The 20,003-nt window shown below is 38.8% G+C and overlaps 1 protein-coding gene across 1 annotated transcript in view; it reads left to right on the plus strand.

The window, feature by feature from the left end:
* Positions 1-20,003, plus strand: part of LRRIQ1 (leucine rich repeats and IQ motif containing 1) — a 169,720-nt gene that overhangs the window by 136,785 nt on the left and 12,932 nt on the right. The window contains exons 25-27 of the mRNA XM_014568997.4: positions 3,845-3,977; positions 6,363-6,423; positions 16,000-16,120. Of these exons, the coding sequence (XP_014424483.3) occupies positions 3,845-3,977; positions 6,363-6,423; positions 16,000-16,120 (315 nt within the window). The remainder of the gene's footprint in view (positions 1-3,844; positions 3,978-6,362; positions 6,424-15,999; positions 16,121-20,003) is intronic.

Here is a 20,003-nt window from a genome sequence, read left to right on the forward strand (position 1 = left end):
TATTTTAGGCCATTTAAAGGGGAGGTTCAGGAGTCTCCTCACTCACCTGGACATCAGCGAGTGCAACATCCCCTTTGTAGTGGCAGCCTGCTGAGTGCTCCACAACCTGTGTCAGAGCAGGGGAAGACTTTTCTGCTGTGAGGTGGGACAGAGGCTGAACGGCTGGCCAGGGCATTCGAGCAGCCGGACACCAGCACCATTAAGAGAGCACATCAAGAGGCTGTGCTCATAAGGGAGGTCTTGAGGGATTGTTTCATTCAAGGCCAGCTGTGAGACTCTCCCCCATGCCTGTCCACAAAGGTCCTTGCATTCCCTGTGTGTGCCTTTCCCGCCCCACCTCTCCCTTCCTCTGCCCTCCCTTACCACCTTCCCCCGCTCCCCTGCAGAACAAACAAAAAAGTCTTCTTTTTTTGAAACAACAGGACTGTTTAGTGGTGGGATGTACAACAGGGGAGGGAATGGGGAAAGAACCTGGGATGGGGGAGGGGGGAAAAGGGGGACAGATCTCAAATATGGGAGTGAGAGTTATGCCTGCCTCCAATTGGGTGGGAGTCTTTGGCTGCCTAAGAGATCCCACAGCCTCATGTTCTGGGGTCCCAGCAGCCTCGTGGGAGGCCAGTGGGGTGGGGGGAGGTGGCTAGTGGCCTGCTCCATGCATGAAGCCATGAGCTCCATCACCGAGGTCAGGGAGGAGCACATGGGCTCATGCTGTTATGCAGCTTGTGCTAGCAGAGACATTCCTCTGCTCCTAGTCAGCCTGGCACTTCTCCCACTTGGTGGCCTACTCCTGTCACTCCTCCTCGAGTCCTTGGATGAGGAACTGCAGGCAGGCCATCTGCTCCCGCATAAGGTCCTTAAAGGTTCTATTCTGCCTTTGGATCCCATGGATTCATGCATTTGGCATGGGAGGTGGGAGACATGCTAAACTCACACCTGGCCTAGCTGTGAAGAAAAGTGACAAGGGCAGTTATCCCAGGAGACACTGTGTATGAAGCTGAGCCGTAATCTCAGAGCCAACATCAAAGATCTCAGTTCAGACCATGATGATGTGCTTCGAGCAAGACCAAATGGGGACACAGATGTCCCAGAGGAGCATTGCTACACCCACAGCCTGCGGACAAGCAGGCATGGGAAGGTGCTGGCCGGGTCAGGAGTCAGGGGCATGAGGGGTAACAGGGTGGCTCAGCTTCCTTCTGTGTCCTGCACACATCAGGTCCAGTGCTGGTGGCATCCCACAGAGAAAGAACCTCTGTCCCTGCCTGCTGGGGGGGTGTTGAGGGAGGTGCTGGGCTGTGTGTAGCACTGCTGTGTGGTTCCATGATCCCAGACTCCTTAATGATGGTTTGAGGTAGGAAGATGTTCTACCATGGAGGCCACAGAGTAAGGCAAGCCTCTCCAGGAACCTTCTGAGAAGGACTGAGGTGTTCCTGTGTGAGAGCGTCACAGAGCTGAGTGGTCCAGATTAGCACTCCACCTGCACAGGCTGTTGTGAAACCCCACAAGCCAAGTTGGCTGAGCGAGGAGGGCACAGCCCCTCACAGCCCATCGCCTGCCCCCACATGTGGATAGGAAACACAGAACTCACCTGAAGTACCTGCCTCCAGGTCCTTCAAAGCCTAGGAGATATTTTGGGAGGGAGGGACTGGCTCCAGGGCGAGGAGCAGGTCCTGGCCGGAAGGCATGGTCATCTGGATGACCGCCTCCTCTTCTTCCTCCTCCTTCTCGTCTTCAGCCCCACCCTCCTGGAGGCTGAGGCTGGGTGTGTCATGGCCAGAGCTCCTTGATCTTCATCTGGACCTGATCAAGTGTCCGGTTGTGGCCTTTGTCGGACAGTCTGGCAGCAATCCAGCCATACACCTTCACATTCCTTTTCCTGATGCAGAGATCCTGCAGATTGGTCTCCTCCCCCAGACTTCTATTAGGTCCAAGATCTCTGCACCAGTCCAGGTCAGAGCTCTCCTGCATCCCTGGCCATTGACAGTTGAGGGAGCAGCAGGAGTGCTGGCAGCTGTGGGAGGCTCTGAGGGAGTGTTGGAGTTAGCCCTGGTTCCCTTGCTTGCTGCTATGTCGCACAGGGCTTTCACAGCTCACCACGTGGGACAAGCCCTTTTCCTGGTGCCTGGAGTTTTAAGCTCTTCAGGAGAAGCGGAGCAGTGGAGATGCCGCATATGGCCAGAGCAGTCAGAACTGCATCTGAGAGAGGCCTCTGGATGCCAATTACACTAACACTATTTCGAAATAAGCATTATTCCCTTAGGAAAGCAGGAGGACAGGTTTAGAAATAACCAACCCATTCTTTTGAAATAATGGGCTTGGTAGAGTGGATGCTCCTCTTATTAATTCGACCTAAGGGGGGTTATTTTGAAATAACTCCCTAGTGTAGACCAGGACAGAGAAAACAAAAACGGTATTAAATGTAATATGGAAAGTGGCCACTGTGTTAAATAGCAGATGTGTTTTAAAATCAGTTTATACATTTGTCAGTTTAATGTACTTCCATTTATCTTGATCACTTCCTTTTTTAAGCAACTGGATGTCAGAATGTTTTGCATTGCTATGAATAAAACAATTGGCAGTGTTCCCTAGACATAACACAGTCAGAAATCCAAACCATACATGTAGCAAATTATTAACAATAATTTGGAAAACATAACTTTCCAGTTAAAGTATAGTATGTAATTTTTATTATAGCTTATTGTATATGTGTTTTCCTCCCTCTCTCCCTCCCTCACTCTGTTTTTCTCAACACTAAGAAGTAAGTTTCAACTGTTGTTCCAACTCTTTATCTAGACTTCCCCCAGAAAAAAAATCTTTGCTAATACAGAATTAAGATAGAATCATAGAATACTAAGACTGGAAGGGACCTCGAGAGGTCATCGAGTCCAGTCTCCTGCCCTCATGGCAGGACCAAATACTGTCTAGAGCATCCCTGATAGACATTTATCTAACCTACTCTTAAATATCTCCAGAGATGGGGATTCCACAACCTCCCTGGGCAATTTATTCCAGTGTTTGACCACCCTGACAGTTAGGAAAAAGTTCCTAATGTCCAACCTAAACCTTCCTTGCTGCAGTTTAAGCCCATTGCTTCTTGTTCTATCCTCAGAGGCCAAGATGAACAAGTTTTCTCCCTCCTCCTTATGACACCCTTTTAGATACCTGAAAACTGCTATCATGTCCCCCCCCTCAATCTTCTCTTTTCTAAACTAAACAAACCCAATTCCTTCAGCCTTCCCTCATAGGTCATGTTCTCTAGACTTTTAATCATGCTTGTTGCTCTTCTCTGGACCCTCTCCAATTTTTCCACATCTTTCTTGAAATGTGGAGAAATCAATTATCTTAATATGAAATGACTATTTGGAGGCAGCTGAAGCTGGAGATTTGGGACCACTGTCAGTTGAGGATCTGTTGATTTCTTCTTGTGTGACTTAGGGCAAGTCACGTTTGCTTTGGCTATCAATTTAGAAAATGAGAATAATATTTTCCTATCTTATGGGGGCAAAGTGAATATACATTCATTAATATTTGTGAGGTGCATAGATGCTGCACTATGCAAATCTTTAAGTTCCTAGATAAATCTTTATTTCTCAAGTGCTGCAGAAAGCTGTTCTGCAATTTTCCCCTTCTGGATACTTTTCTTCAAAGGGTCAAAATTTTATCCTAAAAAAATTGCATATAAAAATAGTTGGAGTGTTTTAGACTTTTTGCAGGTAAAATGGATAACTGCTGGTTTGTTGACTTCCTTGAGAATATCTCTGATATTTGCAGAATTTGATGATTACTCATTCACTCTCTGTTGTTATCAAAAAACAATGAAACATGAGGATCTCTTTTTCATTTCCAGATAAGGAAGAAGAATTTGTCCACTTGGATACTACTTCCACTGAGAGATTACAAAGGAGCAAAGAAATTACATACCAATGGCTTCACAACCAAGTCGGAGATTATGAAGAAACCAATTTGAGAAATGTTAAATGGTGAGATCATTGGCCTTAGAATTAGATTTCTGTATACTAAATACTGATTGAAAAGTGAAATTTAGGTTAGTTGCCCTAAAACAAATATGGCTTTCTAGCCACAGGTCAGCACACAACATTGTCAGGTCCTGAACAGGCTCCCACTAAACATAATTTGATAATTCTGTGAATCCCTGTTTTACAACTGATAGTGAATTTGTATGCTATGCAGTATCTAGACAACATACAATATACAGGCAATATCTAATGGCAAAATACATAAGTAACTTTGTAGCAGAAACATGAGAAACTATATTCTATGAAAAATATAGGGCAAATAGATGTTCTCCATCTGGATGTAATTCTATTGTTATATCATTCATTTAAATTATTTTAGTGTAATAACTAATTAGATATAATGTACATATATTGTTAGGTTAAGGACCTAAATAAAACTTTACAAATGGATTTTTTTTTAAATTTTATCTTTGAAACACTGAGAGAGCAAGTTAAGAAAATACCACTTTGAAAAGTGTGTAAGAGTTGGTAAAACATTCTGTTATGCATTAACTTTGTTTTGGTTACTAACTAAAAGAAATGCGAATATAAATTTATTAAAATAATTTTGTTCCTTTAATGAAGGTGACAGTGTAAACATAGCACATTTAACATGTCTTATTCATAAAGTCAATATCCAATAAATATTTGACCATTGAAATAACTGGGAGCTGCAGATGAGCATCACTTTTAAAAAATCAGGCTAGTTGTCAAAGTATAATAAATATTTGTATGCTCATTAAAATATTTTTTAAAGTGAAAATAGAATTAATTTCCAAAGACGGAAACTACTAATATATTTTTGCACGAGAAAAAATTAACTTTTTTTACATGGTTAAATTGTATATATTAGATGAGTAAATAGTGGGACAGTTTTTAAACTCTCATATGTGATATAATAAATAATATACTTTAATAGTGAGGCTCATTCACTCCAGGTGTTTAAGGTGATTTTTCACTGCTTTTTATTTTAATTAATATACTTTACCAAGGAAAACAAGTTAATTTTAACAGTAAGAAAATATGACAACTTATAAGAGGAAAAGTTTTAAAATGTTAAGTTGCCTATGCAAATGTCTGTAGCAGAAATAATTTTTATAGAGAGGGTGCTGAGAGCTGTTGATCTAAAGTGTGAACACTATAGGGCTATGTCTATACTGCGCCCATTTTGCGCAATAAATATGCAAATGAGGCTAAGCGTGGAATATCACTGAGCCTCATTTGCATAAGTAATGAGCGCCCGCTTTTTGCGCAAGAGGCTTTTGTGCAAAAAGAAGCCTGTCTACACGGCTCCTTTTTGTGCAAAAAAACCCTCTTGCGCAAAAGCTATTCTTCCACATTTTTTTCCAGCAGAACGGCTCCTGTGCAAGAGAGGGTTTTTGCGCAAAAAGGAGCCGTGTAGACGGCTTCTTTTTGCACAAAAGCCTCTTGAGCAAAAAGTGGGTGCTCATTACTTATGCAAATGAGGCTTGGCGCTATTCCATGCTTAGCCTCATTTGCATATTTCCTGTGCAAAACAGGCACAGTATAGACATAGCCTATATGATGGAAAGCCATTCGAGCCACTGTGTGTAGCAGCACCCATATTACCAACATCTATAGCTTGTAGTACATTAATATTTGTACTAGAGAGGCAAGATGAGGGAGGAAATGTCTTTTATTGGACCAACTTCTGTTGGTGAGAGAGACAAGCTTTTTAACTTAAACAGAGCTCAATTTTAGGCCTCTGTCAAATATGTTTCAGTGTCACATCCTAGGACCAATGCAGCTACAACACTGCATATACTATTTGAACTAAAATTTATTAAGATGATTTAGATTTTTTTTTGTCTAATCCTGCTGCTAGTGAAGTTAGTGGCAAAACTCCCAGTGACTTGAATTGGAACACAATGTGTAAACAGCTGATAGATTTATCTAATTGGAAACATTGCTACAGAAGGTAAATATAACAACTGATATGATAAGATCTGATAATTGTGATCTTGAACCAAATCCCACTGGCGTCAAAGGAAGTTTTTTCACTTTCTTCAGAGGATTTTGGATCAGAGTCTATGGTTGGAATTTATACTCATTTTGTAACCTGGTATATTTGTTGTTTTCAGTCATTGACCAATTTGTATTTTGAAAACTGCATCTCAGGTTATCTTGAAATAATTGTTCACCACATTTGAGCTACTCAGATGCTTACTAATTAATATACCTTGATATACTATAAAATATTTGTTCATATTTAACAGAAAATGTTGCTTTCTCTATTGAGCAATAGTATTTCTAGGAAGGCATCTTATCAAAATCAGCATACTTAAGGTATTACTGAAGTATTTGAAGTACTTTTTTATCACTACACAGCAATCGCTTCTTGCCTGACTTAGACCCAGACATACTAAATGGTGGACGAGTTCAGCTTGTGGTAAGATGTTTTTTTCACTGTAAAACTGTATAGAATCACAACCTAAACCTTCGTAGCTGATATTTCCAAGTGGATGTGCAGTATTAAAAACAAGCATAATCTCTTTTTGCTTAAATATAATCTTTTTAGTTACACTCCGACCATGCCATCAGATCCACATGCTAGATTCTTGGCAAATTGGAGGTCATTGGGGTTGCACATGGGCACAAAAATGCACCAGCACAGAAGCATAATTTCTTATATAAATTGATATTATCTTTGGTTTAAAATTTAAAATTACATTGAATTCATTTTCAAACGTCCAAATACAGCTTTTTAAAAAATTCCTTTAGGCTGCACTTCAGGAAAACATTCATTTTCAGAAAAAGCACTAACTCAAATGCTTAGCTGTTTTGCTGAATTAAGGCCTATATGTGAACCAGTTTAAATGTGCATAAACCATATAAAGAAGTCATAAATGTAAACTACTCCAAAGTGTCCAGAGTATCACTTACTAAAAGGTAGTAAGTGGAGGTAGTAAGTGGTATTTGGACATTAATACATTGTCATGATCAGGGCTAGACAAACCCCAGTGAGAGCCACTCGCCAGCCCTGCACTGCGCATGCGCAAAGCGCCGGTGAATGGGGCTTGCAGCGCAACCGACTGAAATCACTCACCACGGGCAAGTAGATTCAGCGATTTGTTGAGCCCTGGTCATGATTATCAATAAAATTATATTTATTCCTAAAATGTATATTCTATAAGCAATAAAAACCCAATTTTATTGCTTAAAATGCATTCACCTTATTTGACTCTTCTTCCTCTTCATTTGGGATTTAAAATTATATAAGTATTTTATGTAATGTGTTTTTCTGGGGTTTTATTTGTTCCTTTTTAGTTTGTTTTTTTGTAAATTGATGATTCATGTCAAATATGTCTTTGAGGAAAAGGCTCAGCATCCATATAATGATTTTAAGGGCTTTAATGGTGTCTGTGTTCTGTAGCAGTACTTAAATCAAATGTGAATTAAAAGCTTAGTGCCAATCTAGCAAGTATCTTTGATGATACAGCTACATGCGGGGAAAAAATAACTAAATTTTGTTAATGCAAAACACAAGATGATATGTAGCATGCCTTGACTCAGAATTTTCAGCATGGTATTTTCACTGTTTCACTCCATTATGAAAATTGTCATTTATTCCTACCCTTTGTTTTCTATCTTTTAACCAGTTACTGATCCATGAGAGGATTTTCCCTCTTATTTCATGACAGCTTACTTTGCTTAAGAGCCCTTGGTATGAGGGACCTTGTTTATTATTTCTCTTTAGTACATGACCTGATTTTTGGATCCAGGTTAAATATAGAGTAATATAATAATAATATATAGTAAGCAGCTTTATCCACAAAAATAGCCGTACAATGCCACAGCAAAAACAGAAAAGATCTTGTGGTGTTCCTGCATGACTGGCAAAACTGTGTGATTGTCACAGTTGGTGCTACATAATTACAGAGCTGCCCTCCATAAATATTGTACAGAGGGAAATGCAATGGATAGTCATAAAAAGCAAATGGAATACTATGGATCTCCAGTATCAGGAAAGTATATGTACATAGGTAATAAATTAATGATCAGATTGTATACACAGATGATTGCAGAATATAGTTGCAAAATATGTACATTAACTTTCTGGTATTTTGATTGGTGAAATTTGGATATGTTCCTAATATGTTTATAATATAATTCAGTTAAAGGTTAAAAAATAAACCATTTAACAGATCTTCTAATAAAAAAGGAAGGTGAGATACAGGCAAAAGAGAAAACATTCCCTGAAAAAAAGCAGGACATCATAAATCAGAAAATTCTCCTTAATCTTCTTCATACCCAGAGTTGCCACCCTTCCTCCTCCACTATACTGTATACAGTATGCTGACATACTGTGTTTCTTGGTGCATAATAACATGCCCTGATTTGTAATTAATTCTTTATTCTACATACGGTGCCTGATGTGATTTTATTTTTCTGGTTTTCATTTTATGATGAGTTTACTTAACTCTAGTTGCTAAATATTCTGGTTGGACCTCGCAGGTCCAGCACCCTTGGGACTTAACTGGTCCCAAATGAGGGGATTTGCAAGATCAGGGAAGATTCTTCCCCTCCTGGACTGTTCTGCCACTGCTCCCACTGCTGCTCCAGCCCCATGGAGCTCTCTAGATGACACCAGCCCAACTGCTGCTGGGGCAGAGTGCCATGGCTAGAGCTCTGCAACCAGGGCAGAGCTCTGCAGTTGCCTCGCTCCACGGCCAGGGCTGGAGTTGCACGGCCAGGGCTGGAGTGGGAACTCCGCAGCCAGGGACAGAGCCCACTCCACAGCCACTACTGGAGCCAGAACTCCCCACTGTGACATCTGTTCCTCCCACACACATACACTAGGTTGCTGGTGCCCCCTAACATGATCCTGCCCCACTGCCAGATCTCCCCGTTCTTGGGCTCTGTGGTCCAAGAATATCTGTGGTCTATGCCAAACTAGAGCTGTTGCCAAACCAGGGAGTCCTGGTTAAAGGAGCTACAACTTGTATTATAACTGTGAACAATAAAATTCTCCACATTTGAACATTCTGTGCATTCCAAGAATGTAGCAGGGTCTTTCCTATGACAATGTTATATGAGCCAAACGCTAACATATTTTTAGGCTTAGCTTAATTAAGTTTATTTTCATAATTTTAATGGATAATATCAATATTTATTTGTAAGCATTTTTAATTTAAGTTTTCAGAGTTAATTAATGACAGACATTGAGATTCAAAATTTTAAGGCTTTATAACTGTTAAAACACAAATTGACAATGTCATGTCAATATTCACAATCTCAACTAATTTCTCAAGCAGCATTTTGCCTACTTTGTCTCTAAATTTGGATTATCATCATTGGAAATATTTTTCTGTGTTTATGATTAAATTGACATTTATCACATTTACAAATAAAAATTTAATCCTTCTAAGTCTAGATACCCTAGCAAAACATAAAATCCTAGCCTTCTGTTTGTCCAGTGCACTGTCTGTGTCTTCAAAACAAAGTGAAGAAGTAATACTAAACCTCTGATTCAGCAACGTGCTTAAAACAGAGATGGGAAACTTTTTGGGGGTTGGGGACCACTGACCCACAAAAAAATCTGTCGGGGGCCACACACAAGTGAGAAGCCCCTGACTGAGAAGGAAAAAGACACTCGTCACATTCCCCTCGCATACCAGAGCATACAGGGGCCAAGGCTAGTAGATTTTATACGCTCCAGACATGTGGGTGGGTAGCGGGGGGCTGGAGTGCCAGCATGGGCTCCCCAATGCAGGGGATCCCTGAGACTCAGGGGCCAGATCCAGGCAAGCTGAGGGCCGCATCTGACCCCTGGGCCTGAGTTTCCCAACCTGTCTTAAAAATACATGCCTGACTTTAAACACAAGTAGTCCCATTGATTTCATGTTTAAATTAAGCATTTTAAGTTAGTCATGCAATTAAGTACTTTACTGAATCAGGGCCTAACAGATGATCACACCTTGTTTATCATCTTAACAAAGTGTTTATTACTTGGTGTGATAATTGGGTTGATAAATTTTCCATAATTGTAAACTCAGTTGTAAATAGGATATGAAAGTTCATAAGATGATATAATAGCCTACAATAATAAATGTTGATCTGAAGTAGGTCAGATTGTTTTCCATAATGAATGTTATAAACAAATGCAAGAGAACCAGGCAGAGGTTTTGTCTATATTTCTAAAATTAAAGTGCAGCCGTGGCAGTACTTTAAAGTGAAAGTGGAGCCACAGCATGAGTGCTGGGCGAAAGATCTCTCAGTGCTCTATGTAAACCACCTCCATGGGGGAGATGGCTAACAGTGCTGGGAGCCCGTTTACACTGGCGCTTTATAGAACTGTAACATGCTGCACTCGGGATGTTTTTTCACACCTCTGACCCAGACTGTTGCAGCACAGTAAAGTAGCAGTGCAAATTAAGCCAGAGAGATTAAATTAATCCAAACAAAAAAAAGCCACTTGCTATAACCAAAGAACTGTGTTTAAATCACAAAAGATGTGGAACATTAAAATTAATGAACCAGTATTGGTGTACCTAATGTTAGGCCTAATTGGTGAACAAGATAATGAGCTGTTCCACCCACCATTCTCTTTGTGAGTCCTTGAAGAAAGGAGATTTTGGGGAGAGAGTGAAATTAAAAACAGAAGCTACTGTGCCAAACCTCACAATCCTGGCTGCCATAATCCAACCCACCTCATCCTGGTCTCCAGGAACCCTGGGCTTTTAACATCCAGATCCTTAGAGATGTACTGACCAAACTGGGCCACAAAGAGGGATCCAGATGATGGTGTCACACCTACCAATGTCAACTGAACCGCCAACACCACCTGAGATGAAACAGGACCATATTATGAAAACAGCAACAACTTTTTCTCTTCCTTACCCCCACCAAGGGTGGTTATTGCCATCTTTGATATAATCTAAGAGACTTTCAAACAAGGGTTTTTTCCTTCTAAAAGCTCTCTCTAGCTAAAGAAAAAGTGAACCTAAAACTTTGCAAATGCTTTGACTGCTTTTCCTTTTTTTCTTTTGTTTTAGTAAAAAGTTAAAAAGACTTGTAATAGTCTGTTTACCATGGTACTAAATAGACAGAGGTCTTTGTATACCAGATGCTGTACTTTGTGTAACAGTGTGTGTTGTTCAACAGGGACTGGATTATGTTAACTCCTTAGACCATGTATTCCATTTAAATAAATACAATGTATCCCCAAATAATTATGTTATTAATTATTAACTTTGCTATTAATTATCATACCGAAATATCTACATATCTTTTACATGTATAGCTAGCCTTTTATCTCAGAAGATCTTGCAAATTTAACAAATAATCACATGTTCAAATCTACAGCTATTTCAGTGCAGATAAGCTTTCATGTGAGGTTAAAAAATGCCCAGTTCATTTATAAGGATGTTTTATAGGAATGAAGCCCAGGGTGAAATAGCAAAGAAGTTAAATATACTGTCAATAATTCAGGTGAGATTCTTACTACCAGTGTTAAAAAATGCAAACATTGGTTGAATGCTTGCTACACATCTTGGATCTGGTCCAAAATCTACTGAAGTGAATGAGACTCTTCTCTGTGAGCTTGAACTAGGCCACTTCTGGTTTCTGGAAAAAATTTTGCTCTGTAGTAATGAATTTTTAATCTTTATTTTAGCCTGCAGAGTAACATATTAATAGTCATAAAGCCAGCAATCTCTGTTATATCCAATTTAATATGTCTGTTAGTGATGGGTGCATTCTCAAAAGGTTTGTTGGTGGACAAAATGGATAAGAGCCCCAGAAAATGTATATATTTTTAAATTAAGAGAACTTTTGGACATCTTATGGGCAAAAAACAAACCAAAAAAACCTTGAAAGTTACATTTTGTATGTGGAAACAATCTGTCATGCAGGGAAATGAATAAAACGGGAATATGAAAGATTTATAAGCTTAGTTTAAATAAGTGCTAGAATGATCAATAGTACACAAATGCTTGGTATTAGAGACAGACCTGCCACTAAAAGCTTCTATATAAAAACTTCCCAATGTCACAGATTTTCTGGCCTTGACTTGGTATTGCTGCCATCATGCAAATGCAAACACCCCGTTGAAAACCCAGGAAGGTGCATCTGGTAATTCCTTCCTGTGGGGTACCCTCAATCTCTTCAACCCTCCCTCTGCAGAAATCTTTAAAAAAAAAAATTAATTTTTCTTAATAGTTGGCCTAGCAGTGCTAGGTACAAGCACACAGAATCTCCTGCCTTTTAGGACAGAGGAATCAGGTCATGGTTTTTAAAAAGTCATTTTTGTTAACAAAACAAAGAAAACATTTGGTGAAACATTACCTGGTTGCTAGGTGTTACAGAGCAACCAAAAAAAAAAAGATTAAAACGCAGAGAATTGCTTTCCTGAGATTCAGTTTGGAGAGTTACAGTGTAAGGAAGGTAGGTACATGTGCTCAACACAGAAAAGTCCACAAACCAAAAATAAAGGGACTAACCTGATCGCATCTGACTAAACATTCCCTGTTCTACTCACATATCTATTATTCCAAGATTTAGTCCTTCCTTGGGAATGGATGATGCTGAATCCTCTATGCCTGTTTTTCCTGGCTTAATTCATGTCTCCCAGACTCCACTTTAGTCAGACAAAGATGGATACAGGAAGATCACTGCTTCTAATTCAGAAGCTCACATTTTCAATTGACTCTCCTGGTACCTGCCAACTCACTTTCTGTTTCCATAGCATTACTGGAGACTCTCTAGGACCCACTGTCTATGGTTTTAACCCTTACAGGGAAGACATTTAGGATTAAGTTTCAAGAATTTACAACTGTGATGAAAAGACTTTAGCAGATTGAATAGCTGGAATGTCCACAAAAGGGTGTTATCCCTCCCATTCATCACAAACAGAGATGTCTATGGAGAAGATAGTACAAAAGATTAATGAATGCACTGAGCAATTAAAGAGAACACATAAATAATATTACCCTAATGCAGAGATGGGAATAAATCAATGGCAGTTCACCAGGGTTAATGCCTGGGGGGCCACTGTCACTATATTTACCTGCACCTCCACTAGTACAAGCAATTGCAGCTCCTATTGGCCAGGAATGGCAATCTGTGGCCAATGGGAGCTGTGATTCCCTTTTACCTGTGGAGACGCAGGTAAATACAGCAGTGTGGGGGCCCACCAGGGGCTAATTCTGGCAGATCAGATGCAGCCCATAGGTGGATATTTACCTATCCCTGCCCTAGCGGAGGAGAAACTGCACTTCATAGTATATAACAACTCCAGAAAGAAATTGCAATAAACGGTAAGGTATCTGGAAGAGCAGCAGAACAAAAATAAAATGAACAATTTGTGCATTATCATTTGAGTTGCCCATGACTTGATCCCACAACCTTCTCTAACATAGGGTTATCTGAAGTTTTAAATCTGGAATACGGATGTAACTACATTAAAATAGAATCCACTCACTGCTCATTAATTTCTCTTCTCTTGGCGCTCTCAGACCAGGAGCTGTTATACACTGATTCCACAACTTCACAGATAAGGAGAAAATCCTAATAACCACTCAGACAGAGGGGAGAGTGCATTTTAGTATTTCTCTCCAATTACATCCTTAAGTAAATCTTCTTTTATCTAGCAGTGTTAAAGGTTAGAAAGGCAATGTGGTTCAGACAGTCTGCAAATACCACAAAACAGAAGCTTTCTCTTGACAGAAGGAGATTGAGGTGTGAGAATATAAAAAAGTATTATACTCATAAAATAAAACCAATCACTCTGCCTCTCAGAAAATGAATGAATGCCAGCTTTATTCTATTTCATGTAAATTCTCTTGTTCCTACCCTGTTAACACAGAGGTAGATTCACTTGTCTAAATGTCTCTTGTCTATCATTATATCTTATTCTGAAATTTCTTGTTACACATCATTTATAGTGATATCATTGATTTCCTCAGTATTTAGTTGCAGCAATGGCCATTTTTACAATGCTATCTTTTTCCCTGTCCAGCTCAATTCAGGAATTTAATGTGTACAATGATAGCTTATGACTATTTTCTTGTCAATGATAGCTTTCTTGCAAATGATAGCTTATGACTATTTTCTCTTTATGCTTCTGTTACTTTTCTCACAATGGTGCCCAGCCTGATCAGGTTTGGTTTTATTTCTTTGGTACTTCTCATATGTCTCATATCACAGTTCTCTTAATATTCATCCATGGAATCTGCCTAAAACCCTAACTTTTAATTGTAGAGCCCTTCCGCCACCCCCCCCCCCCCCCACCCCGCCTCCCCATACACACATACTCTGCTAAAGAAGCTCTAAAAGGACCCTTTTTCATTTCCTTTGCAGGTTGCCATTAAAAATCTCCTAACTGCACAAATGTTTTTTTTCAAGGACAAGATGGTGCTTTCCAACACAATCAAAATTTCTTCCAAAATTGGTGATGGTTTTTGTCCTTCATTAATCAGTATACCTTTTAAGATCATTCCTTTACCCATATGTGGTGCAGTGAAGCCCTTCTTCACAAGATCAATGTGAAAAAGCCCCCTAGGCTTTTATCTGGAGCAGACTGCTTACAGCCTTTGTGATGACTTTCTAAGAAATCCAGTCTTAGTTCTTGTGCAGTTTTGAATGAAAAGATTATTGAATTCTATCTAGCATCACTGTAGCTGCTAGACTCCACAGAGTAAGGAGGGAGATGTAAAGCTGTGGTATACATGACTAGGGCATGACAGCCTCAAGGGTGGTACAGCAGCCTTTCTCTCTCTGCACTGAGGCACAATAAATGTGTGTTTCTCCTAAGTATCTTTACAACAAGCTGATACGTAATATCACAATTGAGCACAAACTGTACATGTATAAGCATGTATGTTTTTATATAGTTATAATGTAGCATAAAATTACTATTACTCAAGATGCTGGTTCACTGTGTTTTTTGTCACACACTTCCTATTGCAGACTTTTTCAAGTTTTTCTTTCTTTAACAAATCTGGAGTAGTTTATTTTTCCAGAATGGAAATCTATCCAAATGGATATCTTCAAAGATGAAATTATTCATTTCCTATCATTGTTTTCATTGAGGAGATACAACTTGACAGATTACCGCTTCCCACAGGAATGGGGACTCCAAAATTTGAATATATTTATATTGTTCATCTGTTTCTGTTTTAGAATAATATCACTCCGTACTAGAAAAAGAACTGATTCTAAGAGCACAATAGTCTAGGTCCTAAGCAAGGAGTGTTGCAGAATATCCCCTGCTGGGATTAATATTCATCTTCTGGCTAAGGTGTTCGTGTACATTCAAGTTCTTTAGAGTGTTGTAATATGGAGTATGATGTCTTCCAGGTCAGGCTCTATGCCATGCCACACAAGCCCCCAAGATCAAGAACCCAGTGTTAAAATAAAAGAACATTTGAATTTTATTAACTGTATTTAGGTTCATATACCATGTCCATCACCAACATGTACCACCATTGCATACCAGAATATTATAATTAATATAATACTCAAAGTATAATTTAAATGTTCTCTGATGGCCATGGTTAAGTAGCAAACCACTAAAAGATGAAATTACTTACTGCATGCTTGATTGATAGAACTGATACTTGCCCTGGATAAAACATAAATATTGCAGAAAATAATCTGATATGACATTTCTGGCATTCTGCTATGACTTAAATTATAGACTGGTCAGTAAATGATCTTAAGCTGTTTAAGGTTTCATCAGCTGTCTGCAAGATTGATTTTCTTCAAAATTACTGTACTGAAAAGTTTTCTTTTGTTGTTGTACTGACTCAGATCTCAAACCACAATTTTAAGATCGGCTCTTATTTACAAAAATGCTTTGACATAGTGCATTTGTTCAGCCGAGGCAGCAATAAAGTATTATGGTATCATTTTGAAGAAGGTTGTTTGACAGAGTCTGTTTATTTATTTGAAGTAATGTGAGCTGCATTCAGAAAATGTCATATTTTGTTTCATGATTGTGTACATTTGCTCCCACGGCTCCCAGGCAAGCCCTGTAAGCAGAGAAGACATGGATTTAGACCTTATTTCCATGATCAGTGGAAGTGCTTTGACTCAGAACAGAGAAAAAAATAATCAGCCACACAGACACTCAGCAGGATCTTCAAGTAAGTTGTGGTTTCTTTCAATATGCACTTAAAATATGTTGATGGATCTGAATGTCGAACTGCATTCTCATAGAGACAGGATAGGATGCCAGCCATCGGAATTTCTTGTAACATGTATATTTGTTTCTTTTTTACCTGAAACTTTCCCTTTATGTTTTAGATATTTATATAGAAAAACTCTTAATCACATCAGAAAATTAACATTATTAGATTTTTGTCTTAGTTAATTGTAAGCTGTTATTCTCCTGTAAGCTATACCAAATCCTTTGATCACTCATTTCCTAAAAACTGATTTTGTCTAACTCTTTAATTATGAAATGAAAGTTTTGTACTTCTAAAGAACTGATTTTTTATTTCTTCCATAAATGTTAATTTAAAATATTTAAGGGAAAGTTAATTTATATAACCACCGAATGCCCAAATCACTGCGAATTTTGCCATGAATTCATTTATTAAATTGGGATGAAGGTAGTGATGATGGTTGCATTCTAATAACAAATGGTATTTTCAAAATTCTGAGGACAATTATCACAGTGTAAATAGCATAGAAACAAATAAGAAAATCAACACTGGAAATAAATGTTCTAATAATGATTAAAAATAATGAAAAGTTTAACTTTTAAGCTTCAAACTTTGATTTACATAGTAAAACTAAAAGAGGAAAATTCAGAAATCATCTGTTTTATAAATATATTGCATTCCATATGCTATGTATACTTTAGATGTAGATTTTGGAAAATGTGATTTTCAAGCATAAGTGAAAAAGACAGCATAGGAAGTGTAAAGGTATTACAAGATTTATGTAGATTGTGTATGCCATATAACTGTATAGCTAGTGGAGTTCATTGAGATTGTTCATATAATTGTAAAATAGGCTATTTCAACTAAAAGTAAAATAGTTCATTGGATATTTTGATCAGACTGTTAACACTGATATTAATATTTATTATTCTGTTTAATTGTAACTTGAACCAAAAATAATGTGGAAAGTCCATTAAACTGATGTCCTTAAAGAAGAAAAGTAGATATAAAAGCATAAGAGAAAATGTTTTATCTATATTTTGCTACTGTAATTTAAAAAAACAAACAAAGGGTGAAATGAAGATACAACTGGAATAGTCAGTCACAGAATCCAGTAAGGGTTAAAAAAATGCCTCTAATTCAAATCAATTGCAAAAGTTCCACTTTATGAAAAGAAGTAAAATTGAACCCCTGTGTTCATAAGTAAGTGTAAAGTGATACAAAGTCCTGTAATGAACATTTAAATGAATTGTTCATAAACAAACACATGTATAATGAATGCATCTTAGGTATAATTCAATTACAAAATTAAATACAACTTATCTTGAACAATATATACATAAAAATCTTAAAAATATATAGCAATTGTGGCCTTGATTGTAATCCTAGCCCTATGTGACCACCCTGGAAAACATATGGGGAGGCTGTATTATCTTCATCGCAGATATGTAGCTTTTTCTCAAGTGGGGAATTGGGCATAAGGGGGAGAACAGACACCACAAGTCACTGCTCCCCTTCACAAACAAGTGGACAGGAAGCAACAAAACGCTGGCAGAGCCATGTTGTGGTTGACTGAGAAAGATGGGGATGGAGTATGCTGTGAGTGGTAATATGCCCCTTCCTCCACCACCCCCCTTGCATAACCCAGGAACTCATGGAAAATTGTGATTCATAGTGGTTTCTTATTTGTGTCTGGGATGTTGATTCCAGTTTAGACAAAAATACAAATGAAGAGTCTCTTTGCTTGTCCTCCGTTGGCCTTCATTCACACCCCTCCATTGTCTCGAGTGAGTACCATGTTCCATGGTCACATTTATTGTAACTAAATACTATATTTAAGAGAGAGAAACATATGGGGTCTTGGACTCAGAGAGGCAAAAAGCCTCTTATCTCTCTGAATTTGTCTTTCCTACCTTTTTCTGTACCCTTTCCCTCTCACTGGCTCTGAGGTCCTACTACACATCACATCTTTCCATCATGCTTCTGTGAGCCACCTTTCTCTTTCATTTATTTTCTTTCTCGTGTCCCTTCTTTCTTTCTTCTCCACACCATATTTATGTATTTCCCTTTCCTTCTCCTGTGTGTGGGAGAGAAGTAACTTGTGCTCCCATTATGCCTCTGTAGTAAGGCACAAAAAGATGTATCCCACTTTTAATTCTTACCTCTCCTATCTACATGCTAGTCTCTTCCTGAGTCCCTGATTAAGGAAAGAATCACTTCTCAGGCAAACAAGTTTACCTTAATCAGATGCCTAAATCCTGACACCAGGGGCAGATGAGAGTTTTGCGGGGCTCAGGGCAGCACAATTTCACGGGGCCTCCCTTTGGAGAAAAAATAGAAAAAAGGTGTCAAATGTGCAAATTGAAGGCTATTTTCATATTAAATGTGAATTGGGTAAATTTGACAGAAACTTAATTTAGTTGGATAATTTTTATTTTAATTATATTGTAAGTCATTCTTAAACAAAATTCTGCATTAATAATTAAAAAATTTCATTTGTATTTGTCTCCTCCCCCTCCTGCCTCTCTCTCTCTCTTTCTCTTCTCCTCCTCCTCTTGCATCACTCTCTCTTTCTCTTCTCCATAGTCCTCCCCCTCCTGCCTCTCACTTGCGGAGCCCAAACAGCTGTTTGGGCCTCATGCGGTGTCCCGGCTGAGCGGTGCAAACTCAACCAAGCGCCACGGCGGGAGGTGAAGGGGGGTGGGATGATGATGTACATGGCCAGAGGGCGGGACCTGGAGCCTCTGTCACTCTCTTTGCCTCCCATGCCCTGGCCATGTACATCACTGCCCCACCTCCCTTCACTTCCCGCCGTGGCACTCAGCTGAGTTCTGCACCGCTTAGTTGGGATGCCATGCGGGAGCAAGCGGCTCAAGAGTGGGGCCCGTTTGGGCCCTGCGTGGCGGCTCAGCGCGGGGCCTATTACAGCTCGGGCCTCGGGGCAGCCGCCCCACTGGCCCTGCCCTATATCTGCCATTGCCTGACACTTCAATATCTTCACTCTTTTCAGAATCTACTCTAGACTTATTGACTCCACTGCTAAACCTTTCTCCATTTCCTGGGAACTCCTCACCTAAATTACTTCTCTACATCAGTATATTGTGAAATTAGAATAATAGAATCCTCGAGCTGGAAGAGACCTCAGGAGGACCTCCATATTTGACCCTGTATCTTTAAAGAAATCTATAAACTTATAACAGTATAAAAATGTTATTAAGAGTAATAAAATGCACAAAATGGCAAAGTCAAAGTTGCCATGGAAACATTAATTTTGAATATCTTGGGTTTTCCATGCTATACCAGATGAAGTACAGTAGCATCAGTGTTCTGGACCTATGAACGAGAGGCATTTCAAACATCTGCCTTTACTTCATTGATCTACTCTAGACAGTAGAAATACAGCATGCTCATTAATAAGTGAAGAATGTTGATGAATGATTGAGTTGTGTCTGACATCAAAATTACATTAAAGAATGACATTGAATTGGCTCTGATTGTAGTAAATTCCAAACATTCAATAAAATTGCTTAATAAAATATGCCTTTTTCCAGGGTTGAGGTTTTTTGTTTTTGACTGTATGGAGAACTTTTGACTGTATGGAGGTTTAGTAACAAGCCATTGGAAAGACATAAAAGATTCTGAAACTCAACATAACTGAGGAAAGAAATCTTTAAGGGATTATTTTAATTGTAACTGCTTAACAGCTTACTTGAAAATAGTCATAAAATTCACTCTTCATTCACAGTTTAAATGCTGTAAATTTGGAGAAAATATAGTATATTTGTCATATAGCATAAGTTCTTTTACCTTACCTTACATCCTTACATTAAATTGAACCCTGTCTTGCCTCTGGGATTACAAC

This window comes from Pelodiscus sinensis, chromosome 1, assembly GCF_052426305.1.
Source record: "Pelodiscus sinensis isolate ZL-2025 chromosome 1, ASM5242630v1, whole genome shotgun sequence".
NCBI classification, from domain to species: Eukaryota; Metazoa; Chordata; order Testudines; family Trionychidae; genus Pelodiscus; species Pelodiscus sinensis.